Source organism: Zootoca vivipara, chromosome 5, assembly GCF_965207765.1.
Source record: "Zootoca vivipara chromosome 5, rZooViv2.hap1.1, whole genome shotgun sequence".
Taxonomy (NCBI): Eukaryota; Metazoa; Chordata; class Lepidosauria; order Squamata; family Lacertidae; genus Zootoca; species Zootoca vivipara.
Window position 1 is genome coordinate 25,672,788 of NC_142588.1, and position 20,681 is coordinate 25,693,468.

The window sequence follows — 20,681 nt, forward strand, 5'->3', positions numbered from 1 at the left end:
TTGAAATTATGCAAATAGCAAAATGGCAGTATCACTGGAGTTCATAATTCCTTGGCAACGCATGATGCTTCATTTCAATATGGAGGTGTGTGTTATGGCCCCTATATTCTCTCCATTTGTATTTTAATCTGAGAGGAAAAAATCTGTCCCCCCTGACCCACTCATTTAACTGACTGCTGATGTGGTGAAGTCTGTGGTAGGGATAAAAGGAGGACCTTCCTGTTTCTCCCCCCTCTCCTTCACTGGCACCTGTGCCACAGTTACTGTTTCCTTCTGTTGCCTGATAGTGTGAAACACAGATAAAATTATATGTCCTGGGGCTGCTGGCACATGCAATATGGCATAACACTTCAATGGGTGGTGTGGGATAAGGGAGCCCTCCTGTTGTTTTTGCCTGTGACCAGGCGTGAATGGGGGTGGGAGAGAGAGACAGGAGGGAGAGGGTTGTCATTGCTACTGAAGAAGCAACAGTCACCAGGTAACAAAAAAAATGGGGTGGGGGGAGGTCACAAGTGAGCGAACTGGAGGCTTCATGAATCAGGACCAGAAATTATTAGAAAATTTAGTATTCTAAGGAGAAAAAGCGAACCATTCCTCAAGTGCTTTCCAGTTTCACTCATAATAGGCAACCTCAGTCCAAATAAAGCACCTGAGGTTCTCACCAGTCACTAGATTGGTACTTGGGGTATATGGGGTGTTAAGTGAGGGGTAGTACAATTCAAAGTGTTGGTGCTGACCTTTAGAGCCCTAAACGGCCTCGGTCCTATATACCTGAAGGAGCGTCTCCACCCCCATTGTTCAGCCCGGATACTGAGATCCAGGGCCAAGGGCCTTCTGGCAGTTCCCTCACTGCGAGAAGCAAAGCTACAGGGAACCAGGCAGAAGGCCCTCTCGGTAGTGGTGCCCGCCCTGTGGAACGCCCTTCCATCGGAGGTCAAGGAGATAAACAACTACCTGACATTTAGAAAACACCTAAAAGCAGCCCTATTTAGGAAAGTTTTTAATCTGTGATATTTTAATGTATTTTGGTATTTGTTGGAAGCCGCTCAGAGTGGCGGGGGAAACCCAGCCAGATGGGCGGGGTATAAACAATAAATAATAATAATAATAATAATAATAATAATAATAATAATAATAATAAATAGTATCCTTTGGTGTCCTCAGGTGGGGGACACATACTGCTCTTTCTGAGGTAGTTTGTCCACCTTTGGTCCCCAGCCTGCACTCAGCTCTCTGTGGCTCCTAGAAGCTGTCAGCATGTGTGACAGCAGCCACACCCTAGGAAATGGCTTTGAATGGCCGGCTAAATTGATGTGATGCAGAAAATTAAAGTATAAAACGCTTTCTGTGTACTGTGTGAGAATGGATTGTGGCTGCAGTATACTTCCTCAATTCTCTCTGTTTCCCAGGTGCATTATTAGAAATTGCTTTGACCAAGACAATGGGTGATATATTCCTGCTTCAAAGTCTGATATTGAAACTGTGTCTTTTTACTGAACTTAATTTAATTCGATGCCCACACGTATCAAACTGAATTAGTAGTAAGGGCTGCCAAGTTTACTAGGGTCTGGGGTGCTACTGATTCATAAGCAACTCTGCAGGATTCCAACCAGTGGGGCTGAGCAGCATATCAGGAGAACTGTGTGTATTTCTTCATTATTTTGCAGAAGGTTCTTTACTGCATGAAATACCTGTTTTGTTTTCCCACTACTTCGAGAGAACTCTTGACTGATGATGATATGTTGAAAATCAAAGTCAATTGCAAAACAGCTTGGCAGAAAATTCTGGTCTATTATCTTTTCTCAAAATAGAAGGTATGCCATGATGAGCAAATATGCACTTTTAAGTGGCAATAAGTCCTTCTGCAGTGGTGCTCCAAGTAGCAGGAACTGTAATCAATCAATAGCACAGTAAACAGAGTCCTTCCAGGTAAAGAAATAAATAAGCTACCAGGATTTGCTATGGGTGATCTGGTGATTCTGTCATAATGCATGTCACTACTGGTATTGACTAACGTCAAGCACAAACTTGGCAGTTGGTTAACCAGGTTTGTATGTCTTTAACATTAGCCACAAAATCATACCAAATTAAAACAAACTTTTCACTTTTTCATTGGCTTCTAAGTGCTCTCCGTTTGTGTGTCCATTTTTCTAATAAAGCAATATCCCACACTCTTGCGTATCAGTAGTTTATATCTGCTTCCACCATGTATCTCTAAAATAATTAGTCTGGCATTAGTAAGTAAATAACTGGCCAGTTCCCTGCTGCTACACAAAACTGACCCATCTTCTGTTGTTTACCCTTTACAATGAGTCTGATATAACAAAACACAGTGTTCCAATACAATTTAATCCATGGATATTTCCACCATAAATGCAGATATGTTCCTTTATCTTAACATCCTTTCTAGTACCTCAGAGAGGAACCTGGAGCCATATGTGATAATCTTTGTGAATTTATATGCCACTTATGGAACAATTCAACGTAAGTTCCCCATTTCTCACAGAGTTAGATCTAAATGGTGTCTTGTCCCATAAGGACCACCATGTCACTTCATCAAACGGCAGCACCAGTTCAAGTTTCCATGTGAATTTTAGTGAGTTCACAGGTCATCCTTCAGAATATAGTAAATATATATATATATTTGGGAGGTCAGGCCATTGTCATGACTTCTGGTCACTAAAAGCAAAGATTCAAACCCAATTAATTTTCTTAGAGCAGATTCTTTTTGACAATTGCAGCAAAGTTATGCTCTGGTAAGTCTTTTCATCAAGTTTAAACTTCTAGTATAAAACTCATTGTGACTAAATAAAGACATTTAAGGCGAGGCAATGCAGCAGGTTTCAAATAGCAATTTTTAAATTAATTTGAATATTAAATTAGAATTTTATCAAATTAAAAACTGCACTCAGGCTTTCAATCCTTACATTTATATCCCACATTTCTTCCATCATGGAACCCCAGGTGGCATGCACATAGTAAGAACCGGTGCATGCAGTGGTGTGTCATAGTTGCTTACCTGGAGTTGTGTCAAAGTCTGGGTTACAGTTACACCAGTGGGACAAGTGCCACTATTCCAGCAGTCCTACTGGTGCAACCACATGGCCCCACAGCTCTGTCCCAGCCCCATCCAAGTTAGCAGCAGCAATGTCAGTGTCAGGAGGGCAGCTCCACATCTCTTCCCCCCCCCACCTCTGCACACAGTTACATTCACTAAAAATTTTTTGTTTGAATGTTGGTTCTTTTAATGCCATAGGTAAAGGGTAAAGGGACCCATGACTATTAGGTCCTGTTGCAGACGACTCTGGGGTTGCGGCGCTCATCTCACATTATTGGCCGAGGGAACCGGTGTACAGCTTCCAGGTCATGTGGCCAGCATGACTAAGCCGCTTCTGGCGAACCAGAGCAGCGCAAAGAAATGCCGTTTACCTTCCTGCTGGAGCAGTACCTATTTATCTACTTGTACTTTGATGTGCCTTCAAACTGCTAGGTTGGCAGGAGCAGGGACCAAGCAACAGGAGCTCACCCTGTCACAGGGATTCGAACCACCGACCTTCTGATCGGCAAGCCCAAGGCTCTGTGGCTTAAATCTACACTTCTTTCCTGGATAATTGTTCCATGAATTCTAGGCCCCTAAAGTACTGGCAGGATATATATTTATGATAAATATATTGGACAACTTTGAATGATCTGGTATTCAACACAAATGCATCATATCAAATTTCAAGTTCCTCATTTTCCATTTTTGCCATAAATTTCACTGGCCACGATGGTCAGTTTAGGCACAATGCAAAAGAAAGCCACAGTAAAATGACTCTTTTAGTGTTAGTTTCATATTTATATGATAATTACATCACAGACATATGGGCAATAAACCTTTGCATGATTGGAATTTTGCCCAGAGAATCTGTACAACCCACTATAATATGGCTGCTTAACTTTTAAACACAATGTATTATTTATATTGAATTATAATGCTACCAATTCAGAACCCAGGCTATCTCACATTTCAATAGAAATGTTTTTTTTTTACCTTGTGAGATTACCACACAGCTATGTTATGAGGTCTTAGTGGGGTTCTCTTCCTTTGAATATAGCATCAGAAGCATTGAAGGGAAGGTTGGGCGAAATTGATTTCTAATAAACTGATACAACTGTGGCAGAATTCTGTTCTAAAATAATATGATGCACATAAATGCTCATTTAGTTGTAGTTTTATAAGATGGTACTGTTAGAAGTATAAAAATAAACATATTCAAAAAACAAAAACAAAAAAGAGTATAGTTTCCAAAATGCCATCTTAGTGTACATGCAAATCAAATATAAATAAATATCTATATATTTACCTCATTTACATGAGTTTTTTCCTTACTGTGCGCAACTGCACAAATCAATTTTCCCAAACACAGCATTATGCATATTGGCTTGTGATAAGAATAATTTCTTTCCTATAATATGGCCCAAATAATATCTGACTATTGAATTGTTGAATAGGCCAACAAATTATCATCTCTGTTTATGCAGCTCAAGCTAGATCACCGTCTTTGTGCACTACAACTTATACAATTCCCCTGGGGATAGATTCATCCATTCATTTCAAAATCTTCTTTAAAAAAATGTATTTATTGGGATATTTTTTTAAAACAAACAAAAAACATACAAAAATACAAAACACAAAAATACAAAATACAAAAAATACAAAAAACAAAAATTCTAATTTATAAGCCTTATTTCTAATCTGATGACTTCTTCATTCCGCCTCCTTCTGCGTTCCTTTACAGATCATCCTTAGTAATCTCTAAATCTTATAAAAACTCTAACTTTTACTTAATATCACCTTATTTCTCTATCTTTTATATCCTACCATTTTACACTCTATCTATATCTTTCCTTTTAATTCCATTATAACTATCTTCTAACAATACTTATTTCACACCATTGTATTATCTACAGCCTCTTTATATCTCCCTCATTTCAAAATCTTCTACAAGTGTATCAGGTCATTTGATTGTTACCTATTGGGTAGCTTCATACATAATATCAGCGAGAAAGTTACAAGCTATGTTTTTGACTCCAAACAGTGTCAACTGCCAAAGTGTTTTGGTTTTTTTAATTGAAATGATTTTTTTAATTGAAATGATTTTATTATTATTATTATTATTATTATTATTATTATTATTATTATTATTTTACAACTAGCGTTTCTGAAAATCCCTGTCTTCAACTTTCTGTTGGATTGTCTCACTTGTCTTTTGTGAATTATATTGTAATGGCACCAGCTTCAAACAATAACTATCTGAGTGACTGATGTGACTAGACAATATGATGCTGACGTAAGTGAGAAGGGCTTACTACACTTTCAAGCCATTACTAGCTACATTACTAACTACTACCTAAGTTTCACTTTGTTCCCCTCTTAAAATCTGAGAGAAGCATACATACAGCTTGAGATTAAAATTAATTGGAGAGAATGATTTAACCACATGGTCTCCTAGAGCCAGGTTAGGCTACTTCTTCCAGAGAGAAGAAAAGTGCTGAGAGGAGGAGCTGTGTAGGGAAAGAGTCAACACCTTCCATACATGCACCCTTTTGTGTTTTAAACTGCAGCCCCGCACACTGTGTAAGATGTTATTGGGCAGACTCTTCAGTGCCCATTTTGCCCATGACAAGAGTCCACTAAATCTCCATTACTGCCCCATACGCATAATCAACAGTAGAAAATATGTATGTTTTTACACAAATATGATAAATTCAAATATATTTAAGTTTAGATCCTTAACAGCCAAGCTACATAAACAACAACAAAAACAACAGTCTTTCTTCTAAAATTCTGAGTATTCAGTGCTATTCCAAATACATTTCTGGCAGGCTGAAAAGGGATATTTGTTTACATGATCCAACTCTATCCATTTTCCCCCTGCCCTTGTTTCTAATAGTGTTGGATACTAAAAGATATTTATTTTTGCATACACAGGGCTGCAATCAAAGACACATTTACCTGAACATAATCCTCTATGAATTCAATAAGAGCTCAAAGCAGAGACTTCTGAGCAGGCGTGCACAGGGTTGCATTGTAAATCTGTTAATTTGTGTGTCAAATATCCCCTTGTATGACTGCTTTCTTGGGAGTATTTTACATATGATATACTACTAACCTGACAGATGCAATATAGCTGCTATCTAATTAATTTCCTGGAGAGCCAAGCACTACTATTTATTGAAAATGCACTCAGCATCATTAATCATGCTGTTTCTCAGAAATACATGTAAGTACTTGGGAACCACATCATGAAACTTTTAAATAAGAATTTCTTATAGCTGTCCCTTTTTTTCATTACATGTATCCAATAATGGGATGATAACTCTCAAAACCAGAAATTAATAATTGGAGCACCAGAAGCAGTTAAATTATAATAATTAATATCTCTAAGAGTAAATGGAAGCATTTATGCATACCTAAATTAGCCTAAGAATTTCTCTGAATCCAGTGTTAGTAGGATTAAAACAGCCCTCAGCTATATGCTTGTCAATGGTAATATTGCCAAGACCACATAACACCGGTCTTGAAAGATCTACATTGGGTCCCAGTACGTTTCCGAGCACAATTCAAAGTGTTGGTGCTGACCTTTAAAGCCCTAAATGGCCTCGGTCCAGTATACCTGAAGGAGCGTCTCCACCTCCATCATTCTGCCAAGACACTGAGGTCCAGCACTGAGGGCCTTCTGGTGGTTCCCTCATTGTGAGAAGCCAAGTTGCAGGGAACTAGGCAGAGGGCCTTCTCGGTGGTGGCGCCTGCCCTGTGGAACTCCCTCCCAACAGATGTCAAAGAGAAAAACAACTACCAGACTTTTAGAAGACATCTGAAGGCAGCCCTGTTCAGGGAGGCTTTTAATGTTTAATAGATTACTGTGTTTTATTTTTCTGTTGGAAGCCGCCCAGAGTGGCTGGGGAAACCCAGCCAGATAGGCGGGGTATAAATAATAAATTATTATTATTATATTAAAATGAAGGAAGCAATTACCTTAAAAGAAAAACTCTAAAATTACACACGTAAGTATTATTCAATCTCAATCTCACCCACCCACCCCACAAACCCACCTGACTGTAGAGGACCCTCAGCTAGAGATGGGTACGTTTCTGAGCACAATTCAAAGTGTTGGTGCTGACCTTTAAAGCCTTAAATGGCCTCAGTCCAGTATACATGAAGGAGCGTCTCCACCCCCATTGTTCTGCCTCAACACTGAGGTCCAGTGCCGAGGGCCTTCTGGCAGTTCCCTCACTGCAAGAAGCCAAGTTGCAGGGAACCAGGCAGAGGGCATTCTCGGTAGTGGCACGCCCTCTGGAACACCCTCTCATCAGATGTCAAAGAGAAAAACAGCTACCAGATTTTTAGAAGACATCTGAAGGCAGCCCTGTTTAGGGAGGCTGTTAATGTTTAATAGATTATTTTATTTTATTTATCGGTTGGAAGCCGCCCAGAGTGGCTGGGGAAACCCAGCCAGATGGGTGGGGTATAAATATTATTATTATTATTATTATTATTATTATTATTATTATTATTATTAAGAGATTCAGTTCAGTTTGCCTTTAAATGCAAACCTGCCTAATTCACACTTCCCAAAACAATATGGGAATTGAAATGCAGTCTCACTTTCAAATTTGCACTTCTCCAAATTCTGCAATTCAGTTCTCCAGCCAAGTAATGTGAACAAAAATGTATATACAAGGGTAAAATGTACATTGAAATGCATATATTACTGAAAAGGGCTAATATATATTAAGTACAAAAAGACATATTAGGGAAAATAGCTTGCAAAAACTTGTACATTAGCAAAACTGCATACAAAGATGTATATATTCAGAGATATTCACACTAAAACACTGATTATCTTTTTTAAAAAATAAATAAAATAAAAATGTGGAGAATTGCAATATTTTTACTGGTACTTTTTATCTTACTGTTACCAATTTCTAAACTCAGATTTATGCTGCAAGCTCCCCAAATACCTAGGTTATAACATGGCCTATACGTGCTGCAGATAAATATATAAATATATAAACAGATGCCTGTTTCTGTTATAACATGTGATATAGCATTAGGGGACGACAGAGGATGAGATGGTTGGACAGTGTTCTCGAAGCTACGAACATGAGTTTGACCAAACTGCGGGAGGCGGAAGACAGGAGTGCCTGGCGTGCTATGGTCCATGGGGTAACAAAGAGTCGGACACAACTAAACGACTAAACAACAACAACATAGCATTAGGAGAAGGAAGTTAGGGATCCAGAAATGTGTGTAAAACATACCGGTAAACAAAAATTGAACAGATGCAAAAAAAAGTGAGAAGCTATAGTGCTTGCCAAGGAGCTAGCTTATTATATGCAGCTTATTATTAAAGAAAATTTAAACATGCACATGAAAGCATTTGTTCTCAAAGAGAAGAAAGAGGAGGAGGAGGAGGAGGAAAGAGAAGAAAGCACTTCACAGATTTTCAAAGAAATTAGGGGGAAATGCTGTTTATGTTTTGAGGTTACAAACCTTGACAGTGCTTCTAATAATGCTTCCAAGTCACTAAATTCTGCAGAGAGGTGCATTTTTACAACTTTAGGATGCATAATGTAAAGCTAAATTTTTAAGCGTGCATATTCACCCACCCACCCACACTTAAAAGCATCATTGTTCAGAGCAAGGAGGGGGAAGCTGTGGCCCTAGCCAGAATTGTCAGTGCTCAAGACTGAAGGGAGTTGTAGTCCAACAACAGCTGGAGAGCCATAGGTTTCTCTCATGATTAGAGGCACTCTTTTGAGAAAATAGATTTTGTCCAAGGCATTCAAATTCCTTAAACAGAAAACAGTCAAGGCTGATACTTCAGGCCTACACATACTAAACCATGGTAGCTGCATTTGTAGCTGCATGGTAGCTGTCACATTTAACATGGTTCACCCCTTTCACTAGGTGGTATGCCTCTTGCAGGCATATAATATAGAGTTATAGCCAGTTTACTAAGATAGTGTAGGGCAGACTATTGGAGGGTGAATAGTGCGTAGTTATTTTTGTGATTTTAAGTTGTTTTAAACTGTTTTTAATATTGTGACCGCCCTGGTTGGATCTGCTAATTATAGGGTGAAAGTTTTATTTATCCCAGTGACCAGTAGAGTTATTAAAGCCAAAATTGTATCACAGATACAATTTCTGCAGCACTTACTTGGTTTCCATGCTTTTAAATGCACACGGAAGGAGCTCAACCCTATTTTCTTTTGTTTTATATTTGGCATTCCTAGACGTGTTACTGTTGCTGCTCTTAATTTGGACGCTGGTCTAAATTCTTTGAGCTAATGGATCTAATCCATTAAATTTTGGCTCTGTTGCTATCTTTTGCTTACTCCCAGTTCCTTTGTATTCCAGGAAATGATAGACAAGTCTGCCTAGATAAAGAAATTGTTGCAAAACTTGTGACAGTTGAACTTTGGTCTTCTTATTTGTTATCTAGGTAAAGGGTAAAGGGACCCCTGACCATTAGGTCCAGTCGTGACCGACTCTGGGGTTGCGCGCTCATCTCGCATTATTGGCCGAGGGAGCCGGCGTTTGTCCGAAGACAGCTTCCAGGTCATGTGGCCAGCATGACAAAGCTGCTTCTGGCGAACCAGAGCAGCACATGGAAACGCCGTTTACCTTCCCGCTGTAGCGGTTCCTATTTATCTACTTGCATTTTGACGTGCTTTCGAACTGCTAGGTTGGCAGGAGCTGGGACCAAGCAATGGGAGCTCACCCCATCACAGGGATTCGAACCGCCGACCTTCTGATCAGCAAGCCCTAGGCTCAGTGGTTTAACCACAGCGCCACCTGGGTCCCTTTCGCCACCTGGGTCCCTTTACAAACTGCCAAACAGAGAGTAATGGATATCAACTCGCAAAGTCCAGTGCAGATCAGAGGTCTTGTTCTACCCATCACTGGGTTTGCGGGGTTCTAGTTCTAAGAATGGGGTGCCTGATCTGAAATGGATATCTACTCTTAAAGCTTTTTCTCTGGCATATTTAATAAAGGTAAAGGGTCTAAACCACAGGGCGTGCCGATCAGAAGGTCAGCAGTTCGAATCCCTGCGACGGGGTGAGCTCCTGTTGCTGGGTCCCTGCTCCTTCCAACCTAGCAGTTTGAAAGCACGTCAAAGTGCAAGTAGAGAAATAGTACCGCTACAGCGAGAAGGTAAACGGCATTTCCGTGTGCTGCTCTGGTTCACCAGAAGCGGCTTTGTCATGCTGGCCACATGACCTGAAAGCTGTACGCCGGCTCCCCCGGCCAACAAAGTGAGATGAGCGCCCCAACCCCAGAGTCATCTGCAAGTGGACCTAATGGTCAGGGGTTCCTTTACCTTTACCCCTGACCGTTAGGTCCAGTCACGGATGACTCTGGGGTTGCTATCTTTGTGAAACAAATTGTTTAGCAGAATATCTCACTAGTAGTCACAGAGGCAACTCTAAGGAATTCAAATCCCCCCAGTAACTTTTCAAATTATAGCAGTGTTGCCTCTTTCCAAAGAAAGATGAACAAAGCACAGTAGTAGTTATGAAGGATATGTCACACGTCTACCTTCTTCAGATACCCTGTTTCTCATATTTTAAGACATACCCATAAAATAAGCCATAGCAGGATTTTTAAGCATTCAAGGAATATAAGCCATACCCCGAAAATAAGACATAGTGATAGGCGCAGCAGTAATGCCGGCCGCGGCAGGAGGAGGAGGAAAAAAATAATACATCCCTTGAAAATAAGCCATAGTGTGTTTTTTTGAGGAAAAAATAAATATAAGACGTGTCTTATAATATGAGAAACACGGTACTTATCGCAGAACACACAAAGGTGCCTGTTGGTACACATGGGGCTGCCTGGGCAATATTGCACACACCAACAACACTTCCCAAGACACCATATGATTGGCTGAGTGGAGAGGGTTGATTCACTGTGCAAAGTGTTTCTAGCAGGCAGATGGGAATTGTGATTATTGAGGGTTTCTATTCCCATGTTGAAAACTCTTATTATAATGAATTACCCACTTCACTCAGTCAATTGCACATCAGCTCAGTGGTGTTACTAGCAAAGCTACTCCTAAATTTTCCTGCCACACTTTCACATGTCCTACAATCCAGCATCCAGAGTAGCAAATATTTATCAGATTAGTCTCTTCTAAGTTCAATGGTATGCACACACACACCACTTGACAAGAATTTCCATGAATTCTTGATTCTGATTGTGAAAGTGAAGAGCACATGTTCTTTTCTCTTGCATGGGTTCAGTTCAGACCAGGCTTCAGTAAAGTAAAGTTGAGGGTGGAGTGAGGCAAAGGCAGTCTGCAGCTAGAAAAAGCAGTTCTATTTGCTCAAAACAGCAAGGTAAGCAAAAATTACTAACTTTTATAGGTGCCAAACAATTAGCCTGCTAAGCTGAAGAAAACAGAGAGAGGTGGGGTATAAGAGAACTTCAGATTCAGTCATACGAGTCTATGTTTCATGGGATGCAGTGGCTGGCTTTCTCCCTACCCCTTCCTGAGCTACTATTTGGCACCTGACTCCAGTTAGTAGATGTCAGGATTCTAATAAAAAACAAAGTAGATCCTGCAAATGTAAAGTCTGTTCACTCCTGGGCTACACTATCCACATGTGAAAGAATATGCTTATTTGAATCTCTCTTAATAATTAGACAGTAAGTACCTAACATTCTTTTAAAGACTCTAGACTATTCAAAACACCCACAGAAGACTCCAATAATAGCTACAAGAAAAAAACAACAGTATGCTACAAACACTTCCACATGAACAAACATGGAGCAGGGCCATACAAAAATATGTATAATAGGGAAAACCAAAAATATGCTGCTGTGAACATAGTCACCAATGCAGTCCCTGTACCTTCCTATGGGACAAAATACAAAGGGATTACTGAAAGCTAAGGTTACATCGGGTCCACTGCATTACCAACAAACTTACCTCAATAAGCCTGCATGTGTGTTCTTTAAATATAGCAGCATATTCCATTATTTCCTTTTCTCTTCCATTTTTGGCAGCTTCAGTGAGCACAAGAAGTGGAACAGTTGTGTCCAAGAAGGAGTCTGAGATATGATCAATGATAGCTTTGCGGAGCTGGGAAAAGAAAGCACCATTCATTAAATCATATATCATGGTATTTCGTGTGTGTTATGCTATGCAGTAAATGTACTCTACAAATAAGAAACCTTGGGTTGTATCCAATGCTCTGTGCACATAGTTTTTTGCTAATGCAATGGGACTTCCATTTCCTTTCCCCCACCTCATGCCCCCATCTAAGTTGCTTTGGACCCACCAGGTCCTCTACTCCTGCTTTGTGTCAGAACTGACTACTAACACAATCAGCTGGGTTAAATTATTCACTCTGAAATACGACTCTTTCTATTCCTTATCAGTACATGTAAAAATACTAAATGTAATGCAAAATGAAACAATTTGCTTTCAAAATTATATTAAAGAGAAGGGATATTGATTGATTAGTCATGTACATAGAATGGAAGATGGCAGGATCCCCACGGATGTGCTTTATGGGTAGCTGGCCTAAGGCACCAGGCCAACTCTGTGCTATAAAGATGTCTGCAAACGTGAGATGAAGGCTGGCAACATTAACCCCATCATGTAAGAATCCCTTACTGATGACTGCAGTGTCTGGAGACAGACATTCAGGTCATGTATCCACAGCAGCAACCCGTGGAGAAATGACCACTGGAAATGACCGCTGGGAGGAGCTCAGAGAGAAGAAACACAATGGTGCATCTGTAACAGTGAAACTAGATGCATTCATCTGCCCCAGTTGCAATAATAAAACAGGTCTCTCTTGTATTTGTCTCTACAGCCGCAGCAGGTGTTGTAACTCTTCAATGGTTTGACTTTACCCCCGAAGGTGCACTTTTCCATTGTCTTTCTAGACAGATGGATACCAACAACTTCAAAGAACAATATCAGATTTAAGAGTGTATTTTTCAGCCTCCTGTTACAAATGCTTGGTGAGAGTATCACTTTTTCTAGTAGCTAGTAGAACTTAGTGAATTTCACATTGTAAGTTGATTTTCACAGTACTTGGTACCTAAATGTTCCTGGATATGAACAGTAAAATGTATGTGTACAGATCTGCACACTCAACATTATAATCAAACATGTACAACATATAAGATGAATCCACAAACTGGTTCTCTATCACCTTTGGCACCCAACATAAATTATTTGCCTAACAACATGCCTATTTCCATCACATAATCAATTTAATATTCTTATACTAAGCATAGATTAGGAACAGGATTCTGTCTGGGTTTGTGGGGTAATAAATATGATTTATATTCTAGCAAGGCTATGCTAGATTGTGGCTGTTAGTTTTAATTTTATTTTAATGCATTGTGTAAATATGTTTTTAAAATGTATTGTGTAAGGACACTTTTAAACAACCTCCAGTATGGAAAGAATCATTTTCACAGAAGAAAGCTGTTAATTTGTTTTCCATCCTTTCTCTCAAAACAGACATTGCTGTGCAAGAGGGGCTGACTAGATCCAGATCTGCTTAGCTTTCAGTAATGCTGCTTCCTGTGCCTTTGCCTAGGACTAGGACTATTTAATCTCTCACTTTTATATAATGGAATCTGTCATCCAAGGAACTGACTAAATCCACACCTTCAAGCAATAAAGCAACATTAGGTGTTCTCAGACCACTCACTGGACCCTTGAATATATGCTTCCAAATCTTGGACTTTTTGTGTTTCTACTGTTCCAAACCTCCATCCCTAATCTGCACCCCTAATCTCCATCGGCAGTTCTTTTTTAAAAAAGTGTGTCTCCTTAAAATAAAACAAAAGCATGTCATTATTATTATTTTATGTTATAACTGCTTGCAGAACTATCTATTTAGCAAACTTTTCCCCTGAGGAGATTACCTGCCTGCGGAGGTCTCTTGTTTTCTTGCACATATTATCTATTGCAATATTCAAGGCATTGCTCCTTTCTTTTTTGTCAGCCTGGAAAAAAACAGCAAAAAAGAAAATTTTGAGCATACAAAGCTAGTATGTTTAACATCTTAATAAGAGCAACAAAGAGTCCCATGGCACCTTAAAGACTAGCATTTCTCCCTCCCATAATTCCTCTTTAGAAAATAATATATTCAATCTACTTTAGTAAATTATATTCTTGAACATAACAAAAGGTACAAAAGTACTGTGTTCAGCAAGAGTGGTTTATTCATTCAGGCCACATGTACAGTACTTGCAATAAATATATTCTTCTGGTTTCAAGGATTTCCAATCAACTTATGTTCATATTGATCTAGTATATCCAGGCTTACCGTAACATACATTCATATGGGCACTGTCCAGCCCCTTGCACATTTCCCTACTTAGGGGCTCCATTAGAATATATATTATTTTCATAGGATAATTAATAATAGTAGAGTCAAATAAAGAAATAGCTCCAACTTCTACAAGTTAAAAATAACTATGTAATGCATAAGTGCTATTTATCTTATTTATTAAATTTGAATGCCGCTTTTCATCCATAGATCTCAGGGTGGTTCACAACATAAAAATACAAGGTAAAAAAACTCAAAACATAAAATAAAAACAAGAAAAACACAAACCAATAACCCCCCTCCAACAACACATTTACCCTGTTTCTCATATTTTAAGACATACACATAAAATAAGCCATAGCAGGATTTTTAAGCATTCAAGGAATATAAGCCATACCCCAAAAATAAGACATAGTGATAGGCGCAGCAGCAATGCCGGCCGCGGCAGGAGGAGGAGGAAAAAAATAAGACATCCCTTGAAAATAAGCCATAGTGTGTTTTTTTGAGGAAAAAATAAATATAAGACATGCCTTATAATATGAGAAACACGGTAGAAGTGTCTCATATATTAATCAGCCAAATGCTTGGTTGAAGAGGCCTGTTTTCACCTGACGCCTAAAGGTGTATAATGAAGGTGTAAGCCGAATCTCCATGGGGAAAACATTCCACAAATGAAAAGCCACTGCAGAAAAGTTGTCTACAAAAACCAAACCTAACATCTCTGATCTTACCTTAAGGAAAATACCAGGGTAGGGGTGCAGGGTGGGGACTGATACTGGTCGGTACTTCAAGCTTGTAATCAGAGATAATGATTTTACCCACCCGAAAACTGTAAAGTCCTTGAAGAAAAACCACTACAGTAGTCCTTCTGAAATCTGGCAAGATTTCTTTCCTTCAGAGAGTCTAACCTGGGAGCAAATTTCACCCAATTCTGCCAAAAATCAAATTTATGGAGGTTTTGTGGTGGTGGGTGGGGCAGATTTTAAAGGTGCCCAGCATAGGAAAAGATCCTCTGCCTGTAACTTGACAGGCCTTATCCATTCTGGAGGTGCCTGCAAATTTCAACCCTGTATTGCATCCCAAAATAAATCCTACCTCCAACACCCACTAACTTCCCTCCCCCCCACCCCCCACCCCATACAGACATATCCAACTCATTCTTACAACCTTAACTATGTCTTGCAAAAGGAAAAAGTATAGATACTTTTATTTCCCAGTAATAGTGAATTTTGGGAAATGTTGGCAGAAGAAGCCTCATTCCCCCCCCCCCATCAGATTCAGCCTAAAACTGACAGGCTGTTTTCTGAAGCACTAAATCAGGATCCAATCCAAACCCTCCAGTCTGTTTATACCCCTAAAACTGACCTTCAAATCCCCACTGAGACAAGAAGCAAACCCTGTAATTTTGAGCAAGTCACTATTTCTCAGTCTTGTGATGGTGTTGTAAGGTTCAGCAGCCTAGGAAACTCCTCCGCAGAAGGGGAGGGTAGAAATGTTATAAGTAATTAAGGCACATTAAGATCAATCAATGGCACTGGAAAAAAAGATTTTTCAGGGCTGGGCTATCATTAGGCAGAGTGAGACTGCTGCCTCTGGCTGCTGATTTTCGGTGTTGTGAAATGGCAATAAATTGGTATATTATTAAATGTATTGCTGTTAGATTTTTTTGCTGCCAGAGAGAGGGAGAGGTGCTTGTTGGATTTTTTTGCCTGAGGTGCCAAAATAACTTGACCAATTTTGGGTATTATGCACCTTGAATTTTGAAGAGGGCAGATTTGCTGCTCTGCTTCAGGCAGCAAAATGTCTTGGGCCAACTCCACTAAAAATGTTTACAGGTCTACATGCTGAAAATAATCAGGGTTCTGCAGTAACTGCACAGCTCAGCAGTGACTAGAAGGAATCATTCACTCACTGTGTTTCCAATGGGAAAAACTACTCGGGCTCACTTAAGACATTTTCCTGCATCTGCAGAAGTCTCACCATCTTGACAGTTTACAATTTTCACAGAGACTGGGTGATCAAAGAAGCTGCTATGAACATATTGAGCTGAAGCTTCATGTTGCAACAGTGAAAAGAAGCTTCAGGATATTTCATCCCTTTCCTCACCAGTTCTAATATGAATTCTCGGATCAAGTACCCAAGCAAGTAATGGAAGTTGTGCAGCCTTTAGCATCGCCACACAAAACTAGAATGAACACTTTTTGTTTGTTTCATTAAAATATTACATGTACTGAAAGTACTAGAATGCAAAAACATCACTGCAAGTTTGCTGTTCAGGCTACAGAACAGCAGTGGATGAGCTAGATTTCATTTGATCATTGGTCCTTTGACATGGTGAAAAAGTAAGCATATGTAATCTACTCTAAATGCATATGAGGTCTGAGAGCCTAGAAGCAAAGACGCCACCTGACCAAGGGGACAGGCAGCCTTTACAAAGCCAACCGAATGGTATCCTACTATAGTAAACCAAGATTAACTGTCATATCTTTCTTTGCATGGAAACCCTTAAACAAGGGAATGGAGAACTTTATTAGCCTAAGGGCAACCCAAGGGTTGCATGCCAGAGGTGGATAGGCCAGAGGCGAAAGTAATTTGAGCAATAAGAGGGCACACTTATCTTTCTATCATAGCCCAAGCAAAACATCTCTCCATTCTCCATCCAGCAAGCACTATCACAGTTCAAATACACATTCCAGCTAGGCATAAATAATGCAGGGCAGTGCTAGTAAGTGAGGGTGGCAAGGAAAGGGAGTCTGGCCTAGGGAGAACCCCAAAGGTCAAATAGGCCTGGGGTGTCACAAAGCCTCCCTGAGTGTCAAGTTCTATATCCCTGCCTCAAACAGAGCTCATTAAGAAGATTACATTTTTGCTAGAAGACTATCTCAATCAGAATTCCCCATGGCAAAGCAGCTGTTTGTCCCAGTATTTTCATTCTACCTCTTCTTTGACCCTATGGTTTGCTTCCAGTTTTGCTACGGCTCTGCTCTGGGAATGAGTCATCCAGCTCTTGAATAACATCAATGAAGAGTTTTCTGCCTTGCAAAATCCAGTGGGAGTGAACAGTCCAGACTCCGGACTGTTCTTTTCCACATAATTGCAGAAAACTCATGGTTAGGATTGGAAACATGCAACTAACTATGGCTACAATGCTGCTTACTGAGAAGTAAATTCCATTGAACTAAATGGGATCTGTTTACAAGTTAAACATCTCTGTTATAAATATTCTTCCCTGCCTTTGTGCAGACAAGGCTATACAACATGCTTAGAACTGTATCACTCATTGTTATTTTTTGCAGAAGTTTTCTCCTGTAAATGTTACTTTAGGCCAGCGTTTCTCAACCGCTGTTCCGCGGCACAGAACTGTGCCGCGGGACGCTGGTTGGTGTGCCAGGAGACGCTGGCGACGAGAAGGGCGATTTGCTGCCCTGTCACGTGACTGGCGGCCGCCATTAGGGGCGCTGACCCTCCGGAAAGGAAGCCGGCCGGGTCACGATGGGGGCGGGGCAAGCGCAGCTCTCAACAGCCACCACCACGGCTGTTTGTCTCGCTCTCGCTCCTCTTGCTGGCGGCGCCCGGGAGTTTTTTGGTCGGCGCGGGAGTGAGCGGCCTCTTCGGCAAGGAGTCCTGCAGAAGGTGAGGTGCTCTTCTTGCTAGCCCAGGGGTCGGCAACCCGCGGCTCCGGAGCCGCATGTGGGAGCCTCAAAAGGGAGCCTCACCAAGAAGCCCCAGCCCACACAGACAGGGACCGATCGGAGGTCGGTCCGTCGTTTGTTCCCTTCCGCTGCAGAAACTCCGCCGCCGGGGCTGCGCGCACGGGGAGAAGGCGGCGAGTGGCTCCGCCAAGGACATAATGCAGAACAGACCCGCAAAGGAACCCCTCAACAGTCTTTTGCCATTAAACTCCAACTTTTACACCATGCACTTTTTGCACCTGTGTGTGTAATGATTACGTCTCCCCTCCAAACTAAACTAAATATAGGGCGGCACAGAGTTGGTGTGCCGCGGGATTTTTTTTCATAGAACAAGTGTGCCGTGGCCCAAAAAAGGTTGAGAAACACTGCTTTAGGCAGTGTTGATAGCACTGCAAGCGAAGTATGTCTCTCAATCCCATGGTTCACTATACATTTAGAACAATTTGCCCAAATAAATTATTTGTCTCAGCACCTTAGTGTAAGAAAACTTATCTTAATTAAATATCTCAAGAGCATCTATGTTAGTCTGATGTAGCAAAAACAAAAACAAAAAACAAATAATCCTATGCCACCTTTAAAGAATGTCACAATAAATCAGTTCACCTTTATATGTTGTGTTCTACATTTTCTTCATTGGATATTGTAATGTTTGTAATCAGTTGACTGTCAGACCTGATTTTTTTTAACTAAGGTGTTCAGATTTTTTTTATAAAAAAAAACCAACATTTTCCTGTTAATCCAAACAAAAAGGAAACAGTTTGGGAGTTGACATCTATCATAAAATGGAAATACCAGAAAATGTGGATAAAGTAAAAATACTGACTTTTGCTTGTCACGTGTGTGTGGCTGCTTCAGGAAAATACTAATTTTATTAAAATTTTAATGTCAAGCTTATATTTTAAGGGATTTTTTTTCTAATTCCCATCTTGCTCCTTTATTTTGACAAGGAGCAAGTTCCCCTCCACCCCACCCCCACATTTGGAGTTACAGTACCAAAAATAGGAATAATGTTCACATATAAAATTTATCATTATTCACATCATTATACATATGATTCATACACACACACACACACACACACAAGTCCATGTATATCCCAGGTTACCTCAAGTAATCAACACATAGATACATACAACAATGCATATAACTATAAAAATATGTCTGTATTAATATAAATATGTATAGATACAATTATGCTGCACAAATATTGTACCACATGCGGCTTGACTATTTATTTGTATTATATGCATAATAAAGATTTATTATGTATAATTTAGTATAAAATTGGTCAGATGTTCTAAAAATAACAAATACACAAGCAGGTTACATATAAGTGGCCACTCAGTACAAGGGCTGCCAAGTTCTGAGTATAAATTCATTTAAAACAGATTCCTCTTCCACTCACACCAAGTTCCAGCACAGCAGCATATGCTGAGATGGTTGTGCAACTGCCCCGGGCACATAAAGGGTTACTTAGCATGCCACCATAGCCCCTTGTGTAGACAGAATATTTAGAAGAGCACAACATCGAATTCCACTCTTTGTGTTTATGCTACCATTTTTATTTCAGAAACTGAAACCATAAAGAGTACAGTGGTACCTTGGTTTACAATCATAATCTGTTCCGGAGGTCCGGTTGTAAACCAAAAAAGGTTGTAACCCATGGCGTGCTTTTGCCAATGGGGCCTCCCAAAAATTTTGGTTGTAATCCCCCCCCCCCAAATTGGTTGTAATCCAAAAAAGGGGACACGAACTTCCAGGTTTGACGTGGTTGTAATCCAAAGCGGTTGTAATCCAAAGTGGTTGCAAACCAAAGTACCACTGTACTGCAATCTTACATATAAAAGCAAAATTACAAATTCACCAAGGGTGAAGGCCTTGGATTCCGCAGAAGATGGGGGTCTGGTTGACAAGGGCCTGATCTGTGAGGCATTATCTATATTTTGCTCATTCCTTCCTCTTATTTATGCCTGAAATCTGGTTGGAGCGGATTGTTGCATATCTCAGGATCACAAAGCTTAATTTTCCTCAGAGAAGAATCCTTATTTTAAGAGTCCTGGAGTTATACGAGAGACAGCACAGCTCCTTTCCAGTTTCCACTCCAAGTTGTGCGTAAAGCCATGCTCAGCCTCTGGGTGACATCCTGTGCATTAGTATCAGCTTATCAACAATTTGAAAATCACCACAGGTGCTGGTTAGTGAAACTAGCGAATGAGAATAGAGTTCCTACACTTGCTTGGTCAGTGTGTCCTGTATAAGACATATTGCTGTGTTTACATTTGACATATCCATGACCCTCTGTGCTTTTACAAATGAAAGTGTCTGCCTACCCATTGTGCCAATGTTTCGTTGATGCTATTCCATGGTGGTTGTCCTGATGAATTCTCAGAGCCACTGTTTCCCTGTGGTTTCATATTCCTTTGATAGAGGAAATAATAACCAAAAAAAGAAAACAACCCCTCTAACTAATACTACTTGCTCTATGTTCAAACTGCCTGCCAATGTTCCACATGTGTTAACCTCCTTGTTCTCTGCAATATTAATGCTAGTAGCAATATCCAGTGAATGAGGAAGCAGAGACTTTATCCAGTGTCTCCCATGGTTTCCCTCTGGGGCACTTTCCCCCTGTTGATTCTTCAA

General features: G+C 40.2%; 1 protein-coding gene across 1 annotated transcript in view; it reads right to left on the minus strand.

The window, feature by feature from the left end:
- CTNNA3 (catenin alpha 3) overlaps positions 1-20,681 on the minus strand; it is a 544,761-nt gene that overhangs the window by 248,188 nt on the left and 275,892 nt on the right. The window contains exons 8-9 of the mRNA XM_035137674.3: positions 13,943-14,023; positions 11,982-12,134 (exon numbers count right to left, since the gene is read on the minus strand). Of these exons, the coding sequence (XP_034993565.3) occupies positions 11,982-12,134; positions 13,943-14,023 (234 nt within the window). The remainder of the gene's footprint in view (positions 1-11,981; positions 12,135-13,942; positions 14,024-20,681) is intronic.